The following is an 18,192-nucleotide window of genomic DNA, read 5'->3' on the forward strand; positions in this document are numbered from 1 at the left end:
TCCAGAAGTATTCTGTCATCTAAATGCTTCTTATTCAAACCCACAGGATTTTACTCTTTAATTTGTACCCCTGAGACACACACAGAGCCACTTTTAAAAGTCAAGATGAAGAAAAACCCGTTCCCTGTGACAAAGACAGTTTTCACACGGAGCTTTAGAATTCTAAACCTGAAGTGTTTCCAAGGGGCCCCACTGACCTCTCACAGGCCTGGTTGCAGGGTGGCCCTTCAATAAAAGCTGCTTTTCTGATTATTCATCCATCCATTACAAGATGAAGGGGTTTATGAAGATGGCTACAGAAACTGGGCCTACAATCCATCTCAGGATGATGACATCTGACCAGAACAATTCTCAGCAGCTGTCTGGAAGACTCAGACACCAAACAATTCCACCTGTTGTTGAAATTCCACCAGCAAGGAATGCACAAAGCATCTGGAAGTCTGAACAAGACTCCAGGAAATGCAAGGGTTAGGCAAGGAGAGATACCATTGGTTTGAGAAAAGCCTCAGCTTGGTCATCCTTCTGTGACCAAGGGTTTCTTCATGCCAGTGTCTGCTACTTATGGCTGTCACAGAGAGCATGCCTTCTTTATTTCAAGCACAAGGCACAAAAAAAGAGGGTTTGACTCAGTCTTCTCTTGCCCTGTTTCATCCAATGGTTTGTCCCACAGAGCTGATGCTGTTGTTTGCAAGAGTTGTCAAAGTTGCTCTGGTACCTCTCGACATCTTCAGGAGAAGTCCCCAACAGCCTGTGACAGTTTGGGAAGCAGCACTGCACCCAGTGCCCAGACCCCTGTCAGAGCTGCAGAGATGTAGCTCAGAACAACACAAAAAGCAGAGTGGCCAATTCATGCTGCTGTTCTTGTTTGGGCATCCAACACCACCAAGCCTGGCTGTGGACTCCAAAGCGTTCCAGTGTTCCTCCTTACTGGGAAAAGGCAGGGAAGTTTGTGTTCCAGTTTTGTTTTGTCTCAGTTTTCTTAAACGGGTAAGTTTTCTTATTCAAGTGATCCTTCAAGAGCCCTTGCAGGGCATCAGATGTGCTTTGATGGGATCCATGGACTGGGTGCTGGAAGGGGGAGATCTAAGCCACCAAAACCAACACAAAATTCACCACAAAGTGTATCCTTTGCATCCAAGTTTCCCTGAAGAGTATTTGCTACTTAGGTTTCCACAACCTTAGCCTTTCCCCAGGACCCCAAAGCCATCCTCATATTGGGATTGTTTAAACCTGCAGCTCTTCCCACAGTCCCCATTCCCACTGCAGCCCCTCACCAACTCACACACATCCCTTGGCCTTCCCCAGCACCCTGGGCCTTCTCTTCTGGGATCTCTGCTGACACCCAGCCAGTCCTTTCACAGCACCACCCACCCCACCTCACCGCTCCCATGGAAACTGAAATCCTTCCGGGATAGGGAAAAACTCTTCCCTTAAAGGGACTTCAACCATTCCATAAACACTGGGTGGGGCTCCCAGCACCTCCATGTTACAGTAAGATCACCATCCCATGCTGCTAGGGAAGAAACCAGGCAACTCCAGTAATTAAGCATCTTGGAGGTCAATCAAAAACTGAGAACAGGGATCAAAATTCCATCTTCCATTTATCCTCACACACCTACATCCTAATCACCCAGGAGAAGTTCTGTACCACCAATTCCTTCTGCCACTAAGTACTAAAAAGCAAGACAAACTAAAGGATTATTCCCTATCAGACCACATTGTCTGGAAACTCATTACAGGCAGAATGAACAAACCTCAATAAACCAGTGAATTAAATGCATTAATTATGCTGGTAATATAATTAATAATAATCCAAGTTATTTAAATGGTTTTAGATTAATACTCCACAAGAGTACATCACAGCAGCTGATACAATACTGAGAAGAGCCCACTACCTAAAATTCTAAGAAAATTACTTGGATTTATTGTTCACATGATGACTAAGGAGGCATCTTTTCATCTTTAGCTTTGAAAACAAATTGCTATTCCTTAGAAATTCAGTTATTTCCAGCTGGCTGAAGCCTAGGAAGTCTCCTCTCTTGGAGCCAGTCACATTATGCCTTTTCATTAATGTTGCAGTAAGAGACACAATAGAACCAGCATCCACAAGGCAAATGACACCACTTATGTTACACTGACTTGGAAGTAACTAAGTGAAGGTACTAGAAAGGAGAATTTCTGCTGGAAAACCATCTCACTTTGACCTTAACCCTTGTAGAGATGCTTTCTCGTTCTGATACTGCAGTTATCTTGAAGCAGCAATTATCTTAGTGTTACTTTAGGGATTTTCCTTTGTTAAAAACACCTCCATATGCCAGTACAAGAATCTCTCTCGTGTTACCACTTGGAGTATTTCCTTACAATCCCGGCAGCTTGGAAGATTCCATGCCAGAGCAGCCTTGCACTCCTGAACCCCTTTTGAATCAGCACCTCAGGCCAGTTACCACTGACCCCCAGAGGAGCCCCCTGGGTGGGTGAGATCCTCACTGAGCAGATAAACAAAGACATTGATTTTCAGGTGTCAACCACCAAAACCAGCTGTGATTTCAATCTGTCTATCTCCCCTGCACATCAATAAAAATGCCTTACTTAAGGTACATGACAAAATTTTGGTTACCTGTTTTTTAGTAACTGGTCATGTCCATAACTCATTTGAGGGAATAAAACCCCAGCACAGGCTGAAGGCAGGGTCCAGCCATCCACCAGAACTCACCAGGGGACTGGATCCAATTATGACTTACTCCATCCTTTTTCATTTAAAAACCATGGGAGAAATATTAACTAAATTGCACGGCAATCACTTTAGAAGACACTATTTGAAAATTGTAATAATGTAATTTTCCCAGGCTCTTGAAAGATCCCAGCTGTTTAATAAAACATGAGAACTTACCTCCCAACTAGCCTGACAAGACCTCTTTGCCCAGTTTTCCTTTATCCTCCAACATGTGGACTGCCAGAAGTCCATGTGGCTACCACTATAAACCTGGGAACTGCCACAAACCAAGCCAAGCAGCAAAGTGAACTCAAGTTGATCTAAATTGTCCATATCCCATATTCCACACCACTTCCAAATCATCACCCCCAGCAGCAGCTTCCTCAAAGGAGGCAGTCACAGTAAAACCACTGAGGATTCCAGCAATCACAAATCCACAGGTCAATCTGTAGCACCAGAGGAGCAGTACAGACAAAAACAGGTTCTGACTAAAGAGAGTATTGGCAAGAGTGCTATTTTTCTTTTTTTTAAAGAAGGACTGTATTTATGCGTTAGTTACACAAATGTGTTATATATCAGAACCAGAACTGGAAATCAGCCCACTTTAAGTTTGCTACACAAATGGAAATTCAACATTTGAGGCTCTTGAGGAACTAAGTCAATGAAGTTGAGATGTTTTTGTGATTAAAAAAACCAAGAAACTACTGCAGTTTTTGGCTGCAGTCACCACCATTCATAACACCACTCAGCATTGTTAGAGGAATCATTTCAGGAACACGAGCAAGCCCAGGTAACAGCAAAAAGATGTGAAAAATGGAGGAATGTAGGCGAATACTGCACATAAGTTCATGACAGATGAAGTAACACTGGACTAATTCAGGAAATGAAGACACTGTTTTTAAAAGCTCTTCAGTACCTGTCACTTGACTTCTGTTGCCTTAGGAAATAAAAAGTTCAAGGCAAGATACAACACGGAGCTTTGAGCTTCACGATCTTAAGTTGAGCTGAAAAAAAAAATTGTATTTAAGGAGACCTCACCCTTTCTTCAGAAACTAAAGCAAGTCCAAACAACTTTTTTGGCCAAACAAGATAAAGACAGCTTTCTCTTGGGAAAAGTCTTGGCATGACATCAAGTTGAAAGAATTTTATTCACTGATATCAGAAGTTTAGCCAGCTTAAAAGCCAGAGATTCTAAAGCCAAATAGCAATGTATCCCATGTGTAACCTAGGAAAGATGTTGAAATATATTCCCCTACCACCCTCTTTTTTTCTTCAAAGTAGATTTTTCTAGGCCTTTTAGAGTTTGGATATGTAAACATTTGTTCACAAGAAGGAATTTCAATCCTGCAAAACACCACAGAAGTCTACAAGATACATCCCAGAAATGTAATCTGCTTAGCAGTAGCATTTTCTTGAATTAAGAGAGGCACACAGTAGATTACATTCTTCAGCTACAGAGTCAAAAGCAACTGCAAAAAGATGTTAATTTTCCCGGGATCTCCATTAGATGGAACTAATGTAGCATCAAATGTGTTATTCCTGACAGAAGACAAATAGATCACAACTCTCCAGCTAAATGCACACACCCATCATTCTGTCACAAAACTTCCAGCTCAAGCAGGCACAGGCCCCACGTGTAATAATCACTCCTTGAATTAACTGTTACAAAAATTACCATCAAAGAGTGGTCTCTACTAAGAAATTTGTACCTAGAAAAGCATTAACTTGCTGCAAACACTCTAAAGTATTGGAACATTCCTAGGACATCAGAAAACGCTGTGGGGCTGTGGATTTCACAGGTATTTAATCTTTCACGAACATCCAAGGATTTCACTCCAACCTCTTAAATTCCCCCAGAAAGTTCCCAAGAACTCAACAACTGTGGAAAAGACTTCTGAAAAGCACCACCATCACTGCAGCTCCCTTCAGTACTTCCAGCCTCTTCCCCTCTTCCAAGCAGCACAGCAGAGTGGGGTAAAGCAGAGCTTGGAATCTCCACCACCACAGCTAAATACACCCAAAAACAGAACTCAATTTTTTATTTTTGCTTTACATTTCCAGGCAGCTCCCATTTGATACCATGGTAAACTGAACGGTTAATGAAATTATTTGCTCTCTTTAACTTAATGTTTACATCAATAAGCATTCAAATACAGAGTCTTAAATAAACTACTGCAACAACAATATTGATGCTTCTATTAAAGACTGAAAAGAAGAGCTCAACCCAAAGGCATTACTAAGTAGCTCAGTATTTTGCAGTTTGCCTAATCAAACAGTTTTGGCTTATCAGAACATACACAAAAAATTAAAAAGAAATCAAAGTAAGAGAAAACTGACTTCTATTTCCAGTTCAACTGCTGACTGACAGGTGTCAAGGAAGCTTTTCCTTTTCCAACAGTCTTCTGCCTAGACAAGGGGGATTATGCTTGCTTACCACAGAGAAAGCTGAGATTTGAGAAGCCTAAAGTGCTGCAGAGAAAGAAATACAGGTGCTGAGTACTACTACTCCACAGAAAAAGAAAGAAAACTAGTTATTTTAAACAAGAAGTTTATTTAAACAACAAGACGTTTTACTTGAAGGGAAAACTATCTAGGATTTTTTTTTCTTTTTTTTTAAAGAGTAATTTACCCCTACTTAGACAGAGATTGCTCTACATGTAACAGCTACGTACAAAAAAGTTATAAAATTGCCCTTGGTTTTACAATGATAAAAGAAAAACATTGAAATTATCCAATCAAACAAGGTATGCAAGGTTTTTGTTTTTGAACAGTGAGAGCAAAATAACTTACTGGAATATAAAGATAACTCGGCTTATTCTGTGATTCTGTAAAAGTAGAAGGAGCATGCCACTATGGGAGAGAGGGGCATTTTCACAGAACCAGTTTGTTTTCCCACCCCATCTCCATTAAATGTTGATCAAAACATACCATTGGCCATTTAGTTAAAAAAAAAAATGTATTATGTCTGTGCACATCACCAGTTACTTTATGTACAATAAAAGGAATAAGAAAAAAAAAATCAGAGAGAAGAGAGAAAACTATACTGCAGTAGTCAGGATGTGGCTGAACCAAGTCTCATTTTTCTAATTGTGAAGTGTCGCCTGTGGGAGCACAGTTCTGGAGAGGAAAGTAGCAGGTTCTTTTTTGTGTTTGTTTTAGTAAACTCCTCCTGTTTGCTGCTGGAACACATCAATTGTATCTTCATCCTCCATTTCCAACTACAGCAGAAAAAAGAAAAAAGGGCTTTCACTCTTCTCGTATCTCTGCAGCAGCCTGGGTTGTTCTTACAGTTCCTGACTTTATGTTTACTTTTTATGCAACTTAACCAGAGAAGCCCCACTCCCCTCCACCACCACCCCTTGGTACATTTAACAAAACTCACTGACTCAAAAGCAAAGAAACTGTCCAGAAAAAAAAAAAAGCCAATTGATAACTGCTGACCTAGAATGAATTCTAGTACTAACTTCAGGGTACATGGTGTGACTCCTAAGACACAGATTGATAATATTTGATTTCTGTTGCCTGCTTTGCCATTGCACCTTTGTTCTCCTATTTACTCCCTGAGTTTACCTTAGAACATTGCCACAATTCCAGCTGGCTGCTGCTGCTGAAATGGCTACAGCACTGGGGAACCAAACTGGAATTAAGGCCCCTGCCCAACCAGGCAGTAAAACCAAGGAGCAGCAATCACAAAAAAATTAAAAACACTTTGCATGTAACCATGTAACAACTGCTTGTGAAGAACAGCAACACTTCATTAATATAATTCTCTTTTTTCATCCTGATTTTTACAGTTGATATTCCTGGGATGTTAATGGCACCTACTGACAAAATCTGTACCAAAACTGAAGGTGATACTGTAACTAATGCAAGTTTTATTTCTAAACAGACTCAACTGCTGCTCAGGAAATCAAGTTGGTCTATGCCATTTACCACAGCTACACAAAGACTGATCCTGAGCTTTGGCATAACATGGATGGAAAGAAAAATCATCCTGTTGCCTCAATTATCAGTGTTGCAAATTAAAAAGTTGCATGCCTTGGGGCCACAAGAGACACAATCTTTGAAGCAACAGCTTGGAAAACTGAGAACTAGAAACTGAAGTCTGTTATTTCATTACAAGAGGTTCTGAAGAGCAGATAAAACTATCACTTGTCCAGGCTGATTAAACACAGTTCTGTGAGGCAGGACAAAAAAATGCTCCAGAGCCACAAGGAACCATCCTGTTCTTGGAATTACCTTCCTCCAAACACTTAAAGACAACTCAAACTTCACCATATTCATTAATTACATGCTGCTGAAACAGCTTCAGATTACAAACAACAGAAAATTAGTTTCGTATTAGAAATGCAAGCTTGCTAACAGGATCTCTCTGATAACATCCTGGCAAGCTTTGATACAAAAAATAAACTCATGGCTTCAAGAAAAACTTCAATTCTTACCTTACCATCCCTATCTCAGAGCCAAGAATCAATACAGCAGAAGTTTTACAGGACTCAACACCTGTACATTGTACTTGAGTCTTCTGTTTTGTTATTACAGTGATAAGAGATTTATTATTCAAAACACTAAATAAAGTCCTGGACTCCATTTCTAATTATCCTAAACTAGTTACACCAAAATAATGGTTAAAAAAAAATAAAAAATCCAGTTCTATCAGTAATAAACACATTCACGTAACTATTCGACAGGAAACAGAAGCATCAAGTCCTGCAGCAAATTGCAAGTAGTTCTTTAGCCTTGCTTGTGCTGTTTACCTGTGCAGGTGTGTCTGTTTCATTGATTGGCTGCCCATCGAACCGGAATCTGATTTGCCTCATTGACAACCCCTGCACAAAGAGAAGCAACACAAAGGGAAATAAATCTGCTGTAGAAGTACTCAGAAGTTTACTCTTGAATTGCAGCACCATCATTAAAAGCCACCAGAGATTCTGCCCTTCCCTCATGCCCTGACTTTTAGGCATTTCACTCCAAATCCCTGCAATCTGTTTTGTATTAAACACTGCATTGTGTCCAGCAACTCAGGAGAAGCAACAGTGCCCCCACTGACCGAGTTAAAATAAAGCCATTTGTGCTATACCCCAAAAGGTTTATTGTGTTAAAGGCCAGCAGGTTTATTGTGCTTTTGGGTAATTCACTTCAAAACCAGGTGCAACACTCTAGGTAACAAATGTCCAACAGTGACACTCAACACTCCTTTTTGATCTTCCCCAAAAACAAAGGTGCTCTAAAATATTTCTTCCAGCAATGCAACAACAAAATTAGTCTGCAGCAGCAAAGGGTAATTAATGGAAACTTTTTGACCTCCAATTCCTATCATAAAGAAATCAATATATCAAAAGTTTTTCCATGCACAGATGGAAAAAAAATAAAGGAATTTTCTACTTTCTACAGAAATTAGGCCGTATTTTTGGATAAGCATTTCTACCACACAACACTCATTTTGCTGACCTCTTCAATCCCTAGAAGATTCTCTCTCATTCTCACCTGGGCCAAGAGACTGAAAAATGTAACTCAAGAGTAACAACCAACAATCTCCTATTGATAACATCAGCTCCAAAATCACCAGTGCATTTTCCAAGGTATCTTCCAGCACCCCACACTCTGCAAGGGCAGGTCAGTGACATTTGGGGACACAAACTTCCTTTCCAGCTCTATCCACTCTCTCCACAGTATCTAAATATCCAAGAGCCCAAATCTGGCTTTGAAGCCAATCCAATGGATTGCAGGCTCATGCTTTGGCATTTCTTGAGTTAGAAGAGAAGCCTTCATTCAGCCTGGCACAGATGTCACACAGAACAGAAAACAATCTAGTAATTATTTCTGAGGAGCAGATTTGTCAGGAAAAATATTTTAGTAACTGTGAGTAAACTTTTTTTTATGAACTTTATGGCTCACAGCAAAATGCCTTCTCCAGCAGGACCAAGACACTGCAGAGTTCACTCAGAACATCATCTGGTCTAAGGGAAGTGTGTGGCTCAGTCTCATGGCAGCAACACATTTCTGCACAGCAACATTTGCTTTGAGCCCTCTTCCCTGACATTTGTTTGAAGAAACATGTATTTCCTATTCCCAGAGTGTTGTTTTCATCCAGGTTTATGACAACTTTAGGAGCTAAATAAATGTTAGCTGAAAACATACTGAAAAACTGTCCTTTGGTGAGCTTAGCGTCCACAAAACATGAAATATGGTTCATGGATGATTTTTTCACCACTTAAAATAATCACAAATAGCCTTGATCTTCTCAACAGATCGCTCAGGTTTAGTTACTTCCACTTTATATCTACTACACACAAGACATGATTATCATCCTTCACAGCTGCTAAGTTCTCTACCACCTCTCCAAAATGAAATCTAAAGTCCACAGTTTAAGGATTTTAAGTTGGGGTGTACCTAGCTAGGTAAATAAACACATGAATAAAACGTAACAAATATTTTTAAGCAAAATTTCAGAAGTAAAGACCTAAAGACAAATCTAGATCCACAAAAATATTCTTTGGATACTTATTAGTTTAAAACTGAGATCAGAAAAAATGTCTCCCACTCTCAAGATTTACTGATTTTTTTCCCTCCAATTGATACCTGGGTTTTTTGGCTGGCTTTGGTTTTGTTTTTCTTTAACCAGAGTAAACATTTTGGCAATCTAAGACAATTTGGAATCTTATTTTTGCCTGTTTCAAAGTAACTAAGAATGAATGATACTTTAAAAATTTTATATGCCAGGACTTTATAGACAAATAACCAATCCTCAAATTCCCTAAAAGACAGATAATGTAACTGCACTCTGTGACTGGAAAAAGCAACCTAGTGATTGGCAAAATATAACAAGAGTTTGTTTGACTGAGGTAGGAAAAACAAACTCACAGCTTCCAACATTCACTAATTTCTCCACAGAACACTCCTACAAGAACATATTCACATGTTCAGCAAGAGCAAATTTTTTGTGTCTTTACTCTTATCTGCTGTGGCACAGGGTAGACCCAAGGGGTTTTACCACTCTCTATGTGAATCACAGGGGTTTTTTTTCCTGGAGATGAAATAGCTGCACCAATATCTTATACTGACCTTATTGCATGCAATAGTATTTTTGAATATTTATCTTTTAAAAAAATTTAAAAATCACAAATTCTGAACACTTTTGTAGAGCTAGAACTTTTTAAAGGCAGACAGTCACTAAAAAAAAAACAAAAACAACACAACGAAACATGATAACAGAGACAAAACTGAGACAAAATTTCCCTTATCAGGAGCTTCAGAAGGAAGAGTTCCACAGCTCTACTCAAACAGGTGTTTTTAAAACTTGCAATAGCTGCCTGCAGCCTCAGAGACTGCCTGCAGCTGCCACCACATCACCAAATACCAGGAGTGTGTTTGTCTCTCAGAAGATTCATTTGTCAACCAGGGCACGAGAGAAAAAAAAAAGTTCATCATTAAATGTACCAGCTCCTTCTCAAGGTACCTTCTCACCTCAGTACAATGAAGCTAATAAATCACAAGTCAATGAGCAGTCCAAGAAGTTACTCAGAGCTATAAAAATCCCTGATTATCACTTAACTCTCCCCTAAGCACACCCCAAACCCAGCCTTTCCACACTAACACTTGTGAGCAGCAGAGCAGCCGTTACCTCCCAGAAGCCTCCACCTACAAATGCAGATTTCAGAGATGACACCAGATCTTTATTTCACCCATTTCCTGTCACAACCCTCTCAGTCTACCCTGCAACAGACCCCAAGGACAACACACTTCCCCACAGCACAATTAGTTTCTGTTCAATCTCTATCATTCGGCATATTTACTTAAGTTTTAAGACTTTAAGTGCCTTCCTCTATCCCTGTGGAGAGCAGCTCTCCCCCAGACACCGTTCTCCTCCTGAGATCATACCTGTCGTTCACAATAGGCTTTCATTAGTTTACTAAGTGGTGTGTGCCTCTTAATCTTAAACTGCACCACAGACCCATCTTGCCCTGCCACCTTCAGATTAATGTGGTCATTGTTTTCAGTCTTCACTCCTTCCTGTAGAGGAAATAAAAGAAGAAAAAAAAATACAACCAACACTTTTTTAAAAAAAGGTACGAAACAAGAAGTTAACATTTTACCAAAGTGCAACAGGTTATTAAAAAGGAGGAAATAAAGATATTAGAGCTGTTTACTGACTTGAAACCTTGAATTAGGGAATAAAGGTCAGCACTTCTCAGTTGAAAATTTAAAGAAAAATAGCTAGATACAAAAAAAAAAAAAAAAAAAAAAAAAAAAAAAAAAATCCGATATTAGCTGTCATTCTGCAGGTTGGAAATTTAGCAGTGAAGAATTTACCAGGTCCGGCGTTCAGAAACAGATTGGGGAGCAAAAAAAAGAAAAAAAAGTTATTTCTATCAAAAGCACAATACCCAACACCAGTGCTCCCACTGAAAGGAATTAAGTTACCTAAGTTACCTATATTCTAACTATGACCCGTTATAGCTGATTTGTGTTATAACTGCGATCCCAACCAGCAGCAAGGCTCTTTCTCATTGCATCTTAAACTTTTTCCTACCGTTTGACGTCCTCATTAAAAAACAAAACAAAAAAAAAACCCAAAAAACCAACAAACTTCCCAGATACTTTAAAGGGCTATATTTGAAACGGTGATAAAACCAGAAGCGGCCCGTCTTCTCCTTCAGAAAACGTTTCAAAAAAAAAAAACTCCACATCAAGCAGCCCGACCCTCTCGGAGCGGAAAACTGCGGAGATCAACTTCCAGCTCGGTCCCTCGTGTTCTGGCCGGGGCTCAGGGCAGGGGGCCGGGGATCGGGGCTGCTCCGCTCCGGGGGTGCCCGGCACCCCCGTTCCAGCTTTGTTTTCCCTCTTTTCTGGGAGCCGGGTCCCGCCATGTGTCAGCCCGCGCGCGGCACCGCGCCCTCCGCCACTTCCAACTCGGTTTATAAATCGCGTGGGGGAGGGAAAGAGGGAAGGGAAAAAAAAAAAAAAAAAAAAAAAAAAAAAGGAAGGAGAGGTGAGGGAAAAAAAAAAAAAAAAAAAAAGAGAGAGAGAGAGAAAAATAAAAAAACCCAGCCAACCCCCCGGCGGCGGCCTCTGTTAATTCCTGCCCTGCGGAGCGGAGCCCCCGCAGCCCCCCCGACCCCCAGCGGGGCCAGAAGCGGCACAAAGGGGCCGGAGCCGTGAGGGCAGCGGCTGCCGAGGAGGCCGGCGGGGATGCTGCGGCCGCGGAGGAGGAGGAGGAGGAGGAAGGCAGCAAAAACCGCCTCCAGACCTGCCTCTCTCCCCGCGGAGGGCGGGAAGGCGGCCCGCGTTCGCTCCCCCTCTCCCCGGGGATCCCCCGCCCGCCCCGGGAGCCGCGGTCTCGGCGCCCCCCCACCCGCGCAGGAAAATGGCGCGCAAAGGCGGCGCGGGGGCTGCGGGCCGGAGCCGCCGCCTGAGGGGCCGAGCGCGGCGGCGGGAGCTGCGGAGCGCGCCGGCCTCACCTTGGGCTTCTCGTCGGCCATGGCGAGTCGGCGATGCGGGGGCGGCTCGGAGCGCGCACAAAGGGGGGGCAGAGCCGGCCGAGCGCGGCGGAGAGAGGGAGAGAGAGGGACACAGAGAGAGGGGAAGGCGGGGGGGGCCCGGGAGCGCGCACGCACAGCCGCGGGGCCGCGCCTTGCCCCGTGCGCGCGCGCACCCGCCGCGCTCTCCCCTCCCCCCCGGGCGCGTTCCCGCCGCCCATTGGGCCCCGGCACGCGGGGAGGGGGCGGAGGCAGGGCCGGGCGGGGGGGCGAGGCGGGACGGGGGGGGGGACCGGGGGGGCGGAGGGAGCGCGCGCGCGCCCCGCGGCCGTTACATAACGCGGCGGCGGCGGGAGGGGAAGGGCGCGCGCACCCGCGGCCGCGCTGCGTGCGCGCTGCGTGCGCGCGCTCCCGCCCCGCCCCGCGCGGCGGGCATTGTCCTTCGCAAAATGGCCGCCGGGCCGCCCTCGGCGCCCCGAACCGCGCCTCGCACCGCGCCCCGCACCGCGCCCTTCCCCAACACAACTTCCCCGGGCCGTTCCCAGCAGCCTTGGACCCCTCAAATCTTAAATCCCCTCAAAGCCGCCGGGCCGCCTGCCACAGGTGCCCTCAGTGCCCCTTGGGTGCCCCGCACGGTGGTGTTTGCACGCACACCTTCCGTGACCACCCTCAGCCCAATGGCACGGGCGGCCCAGGGCGGTGCGGGAGTCCCCGTCCCTGGCGGTGTGTCGGGGAAGAGGGGATGTGGCACTCGGTGCCGTGGTCTGGCTGATGAGGTGGCGTTGGGGCACAGGTTGAACTCGCCGATCTCAGAGGCCTTTTCCCACCTCACTGATCCTGAGGTTCTGTGATCTCCTTCGTCACTGCCTCATCAAACCTCTCCGTCCTGCTTGTGCCCCTCGCTGTGTTACGGAGGACACCGATAGCGTGGCCGCCCTCCCAAAACTGTCGTGGGAGAGATGCCACGTCTGTGAGGGAACAGAGCACCTGCAGCGCCCCAACAATTACACTACATAAGTGACATAAATCAGAGGATACACCACCAATTATGTGATTTCTTAAAATTCATCCCAGTGGAAGGGAGGAGGAAATTTTCAATAACTCCAGAGATTTCACAGATTCACACAAAATGGTTCCTGTGCCTTTTTTCATCAGCATTACACTCGCCGCTATCATTTGTCAAATGCTTCTCTGCATCACATAGATGGAAAAGAAACACCACGAAAATGATCCCTGTCAGTCCCCCACGGATGGATTTTCCAGGTGTGCATCACTCCACGCTGGTGCTGCTCTGCGTGGGAGCACTCTTGGTTGTGACACCAAGGTGGCCGTGTGGTCACAAACCTCCTACTCCTGGCAGGCCAAAACTTTCTGCACCATTTCAGAGATGTTCCTTGTCCAGAATAAACTGCTCATGTAGCGAAATATTGACTGAAGAGACACTTCACTTACGGGCAGAGCTGTAGACTTGCTTTTCACCGTCAGTTCTGGTCCCTCTCCTCTGCCTTTATAATGTTACTTCACATTCTGGCTCCCTCCTTCTGAGCACAGACTGGATTTTTACTGCAATTTTCTGGAAATTGCAGATGAGTAACACCCACTGGGCAGAGGAAGCTGAAGCCAAACCTTTATCCAAGTACCCAGTTGAGAAAATGTCACAGCCATGGCCCTACCTGTGGCAGAAGGATGGCCCAGGCAGCCGCCTGAGCTTCCACAAAACGTGAGCAGTGAAGTCTTTTACCATCCCTTGTAGTCGAAAATTTAGCCTGAAATTTCATAAAACCTTTTTGTTTTAGTATTTTACTCCTCCTGAAGAGTTTTAATCAGTCAGTTCTTAAAAAATCCCAGGCACTGAAGCGTTTGACCCAAGAAGGCAACAGATGCTGTTTCAAATTGTGACAGCACTCAAACAGATCCTCCTTTGAGCTCTGCTTTCCACTCCTACCTATGTCAATTTACTTGATTTATCATCAGAAGATCAATCAGTTGATCCTGCCTGTTTTCACTGTGTTTAATTACTCATCCTGTTATTTTTCTATTTGTTTAAGGTACTGGGAGGTGAGAAGCACTCTGTCTGGGGAAGACCATGTGCTTCTACCCAAATCCCCCTTCATGTGTGATGCCTCAGGCTCCTATGATCTCCCTTCTCCTTTCATTTGAGCTCTGAAAAGCAATGGGCCACTTGGTTTGGACCTTCTCAAAGTCCATCATCACCACTAAGAAGTAGAACTACTAGTGAGAACAAGGAAACAAAGCACCTTAATGCCCACCCTTCTGTCTCATCCATGGCTTTTTAAAGGGAAACTCCAAAGCCATGGGGTACTTCACAGAACAAAAAATGAGTTGTAATTCCCAATGGACCTTAAGTTCTGTTTTTAAGAGACCATGCAACATCACAGAGAAGTGTGAGGAAGGGCATCATGGGGCTTGATGGTCCTGTTCTATATTGTTCCTGTCACTTCTTCCCCCTCTCTCCTTGAAGATCCCTGTGCTACAGGTCCAGGAGGAGGATTTTTTGGGGAGGTGGGATGAAACTGGCCAAGGCCTGAGCATGGCATGAAAGAACTGAAAGCAGGAGTGGTGTCAAGTGAGATACCCATTAAGGCAGCATCACAAATAGAACAAATGTGCTAAAAAGGACAGGAAAATACTCTAGAATTTATGAGAACATATGGGAGTTAGACGTGCTCAGAAAGGCTGAAAACGGCTTCAGCTGCACCAGCACTGGTCTCACTACCAATCACACAGATTCCAAATCACAGAGCAGGTTTCTACAAACCTCATCTCTGTGTGGCTTTTCTTTTTACATAGCAACAGTGGAAACTCTGAGAAACTGGAGCTGACAATAATTAGTGCTAAAACCTGCAAAGAAACGGGTCCGACGGCAGCCCTGGGAGCGAGCGGTGGGGGGAGAAGCTACACTGGGAACTACAAAGGCCCCACTCCTGCAGGAGGGTCTGCGCTAAAGCAGAGGGGAGCAAAGCAAAGCTTTTTTGTCCCTCCGAGCTTCTCTTCTTTAGTACACTGAGCGGAAGGCAAGCATCACGGTGAGAATTCCTGAGCAATTCCATCTCTGGGAGAAAAAAATTCCACGTGTTGTTTCTTAAAATATTTCCATGCTTTGTTTCGTTCTTGTACTGCAATTTTATAAGGAAAAAATCTAGATTTTTGCAGTGCTCTTTGGCTTAATTCTCCACCTTCTGATGAAGAGGGCAGGGAACACAGGCATTCCATATATATGCCCTTCATGCTGGGATTTTAAAACATTATTTTTTTTGACAACAAAGCAGCTACAGGCAGAAGGTGTATGCTCCTGCACATCAGCAAGCATTAGTCTACAAAAAGAGCTCCAGCCCCTTTAGAACTGGGTGTTATTTTGCACTGAGTCCAAGGCAAGAACCGAAAGCAAACAGTAATTTAGAGGTGTAAATAAATGTGTTGGGTTACTGGATCAGACCCTGCGGGTCTGAGCGCTTTACTCAGACTTTGCTCTTCATTAATTCTGTCTTAGCCCTGGGAATAGAAAATACCTTTTGCCTACAGCCCTGCCTGTGCTCTGCCTACCGTGTTCATGATGGTGATCATTCCCTCTGTTCCTCAAATAGCTTCCAAACATCCTATTGCACAAGGTAATTCCTATCCTCATCAGATCCTTTTTTTTTTTTTTCTTTTTTTTCCTTTTCCTTCCTGACTGTAAACCACACAATTTCTCTTTGCTTTCCTTGCTGGACCCACAGCCTGTACTCCAGAGCCTTTCTGAGCAATGTGAAGTTCCACGCTGACATGGAAATTCCCAGTTCTGCTCAATTATGTGGACTGGAGAAACACAGAAGCCTCCTTGAGAGGTGAGCAGGAAGGTTTCCCTTCTAGATATGAGCAGAACTCCAGCCAGTGTTCAAGAGGACTAAAAAAAAAGGTCAAGATTTCATACTAAAACTCACCTTTCCCAGGATGATTTCCCCAGGAATCATTCATTTGAGAACAACAGATGCTGCGGATATGAAAAACCTCTGACACTTTTAGAGAGTGAGCAAAGTGGATGCTGTGTGCCAAGAGACAGCAGGAGAACATCAAAGAGTTCCAACTTTCAGAATTTCTTTACACAGATGGACCAGGGAGCAACAGAGGACACTGTCCTACTCCTAGATCCACCTCCTCCATGGTGGATCCCTACACAGGTTACATGGATATTCTAAATATATTTTGCCACTCACAAGAAACTGCTGCAGTTATAAAAACATCACCTTAGCTTTGAGGAACAGTGGCAGGAGGCCTTGTACTGCTGGGTTTTCAGACATACGGTTTTGATTTGCATCAAGAGCCTTTTAGTGATGTGTGGAATGGTATTTTGGATCTAGGAATGTCCACTAACATCCTCAGAAGTCTGCAGCACAGAGCAGCACCACTGCGTAAGACAGTAGGTGAATTTGACTTTGTACAGCAGGGATTCAAATACAGCCACATCCTCAAATAATAAAACACAGACCCTTACTCATGATAAATGGTGAGGAATTTAAAATTGGTTAGTCTTCAGCTTCTCAAGCAGTTTTCTAAGTATTTAATTTGTTCAACCTGCAAAAATTCATTCCTTCTGACCTGAACAGACACCACTTCCTTTTCTCAGTGTGACTGGTTACATGACATGCTCTTCCCAGAGATAACTGCTGGCTTTATTTTTTTTGGAAATGATGGATGCAGCAGCTGATAAGTAAGAAAGGGCAATTTAGCTCTGGAGTTTTGCAGCATTTGTCATACAAGGACAGCAAAAGATTTACATTATCTTGAAATGTTAATTTTTTGTGAGTGTCCTGGGAAGGCACCAGCTTAAGTGGGACTGGTTCCAGCTGTGAGACTAGCAAAGCAGCACTGCTAATACTTGTCTTAAAAAGGTTATTGCTGAAAAACTTGGTTATTGGTTAGCACAGGCAAAAAGTGAGTAGACAAAAGTGGGAAGGAGAGCGGAATGGAAAGAGAGGAACAGGGTGCTGTTAGTGTTTTATCACACCAGGTTATTGAGTTGAATACCATGACAGGTGAGCTCCCAGCGTTAGCAGAAGGGTGATGAGCCTCCAGCAACCTCAGAAGGCACCTCTACCCGGTGTCCAGGGGATATTGACCTCTTCCTGGACCCTTAGGCAGTGAGTGAGTGAGGCTCGATGGCAGTTCTTCTTGCTGCGATCCTGCTTCATTTCAAGTCCTTCCCCAACCTGCACACAACTCACTGGTCAAAGCACATAATACGATTCATCAGCTTTATCAATGCCCAAGAGCTCCAGAAAGCATCACCTTCAGCATCCCAGAGGCTTCTCTACCTGTTTGACATGCATAAAGAAATAGGAGGCACTGGTTGTTACACAGCAATCGGTCAATGGAGTGAGCATGAAAACAACACTGCGAGTGACTGTGCTCTTGAACAGAGATCAGGCAGGGTGTGGGGTCTCCCTCACTGGAGATATTCCAGAACTGTTTGGACACAATCCAGTGCCGTGTGCTCTGGGATGAGCCCGCTGGAGCAGGGAGTTGGGACCCGAGTTTGTGGTGCTTCCAACTTGACCCCTTTGGTGAATCTGTGAACGCTGACGGACCAACTACATCACTGCACTACAAACCCAGGGCCAGCAATGCTACCACGCAGCACTCAGTCTGTTCTGACAAGAAAAGGAGGCAGATAGTGATGGGGTGGCATCCATCCGTCCGTCCCTCTGTCCGTCCCCCAAGCCCGCTCGAAGCACTCCCCGCCCTCCCCGGCGCTCAGGGACGGCAGCTCGGGCGGGGGCGGAGCGGAGCCCGTCCCGCCCCGGCGGGGCCTCGGGAACGGGCGGCGCTTCCGGGGCGAGCGGCGGCGCCTGCCCCGAGCCGGCGGAGACCCGCGGCCCCTCGCTGTCCCGTCCCGTCCCGTCGCGGGGCGGCGGCTCCGCCGGGGCGGCAGCGGCCGGGCGGGGCGCGGGGCTCGGGGCGCGCAGGCAGCGGCGCGGGCAGCCCGGAGGGGCCTCCGCAGCC

At 44.7% G+C, this 18,192-nt stretch overlaps 1 protein-coding gene across 1 annotated transcript; it reads right to left on the bottom strand.

The window, feature by feature from the left end:
* Positions 1 to 5,244: 5,244 nt before the first annotated feature.
* Positions 5,245 to 12,362, bottom strand: SUMO2 (small ubiquitin like modifier 2). The gene is made up of 4 exons (XM_066200349.1): positions 12,175 to 12,362; positions 10,595 to 10,726; positions 7,471 to 7,542; positions 5,245 to 5,931 (listed from the first exon to the last, which is right to left on the bottom strand). The coding sequence occupies exons 1-4, from the start codon at positions 12,193 to 12,195 to the stop codon at positions 5,869 to 5,871; spliced, it is 288 nt and encodes a 95-aa protein (XP_066056446.1). The 5' UTR covers positions 12,196 to 12,362; the 3' UTR covers positions 5,245 to 5,868.
* Between the last annotated feature and the right edge of the window lie 5,830 nt (positions 12,363 to 18,192).

Source organism: Chamaea fasciata, unplaced genomic scaffold (genome assembly GCF_029207755.1).
Source record: "Chamaea fasciata isolate MVZ Bird 193981 ecotype frontalis unplaced genomic scaffold, bChaFas1.0.hap1 SCAF_19, whole genome shotgun sequence".
Lineage (NCBI taxonomy): Eukaryota > Metazoa > Chordata > Aves > Passeriformes > Sylviidae > Chamaea > Chamaea fasciata.

Excerpts from the sequence above, each read along its gene's own strand:
- SUMO2 (XM_066200349.1), bottom strand. The coding sequence starts at position 12,195 with ATGGCCGACGAGAAGCCCAAG. Across the intron at positions 10,727-12,174 it reads TGGCCGACGAGAAGCCCAAG|GAAGGAGTGAAGACTGAAAA; the intron begins GTGAGGCCGGCG and ends TTTCCTCTACAG. Across the intron at positions 5,932-7,470 it reads AAACAGACACACCTGCACAG|TTGGAAATGGAGGATGAAGA; the intron begins GTAAACAGCACA and ends TTTCTGCTGTAG.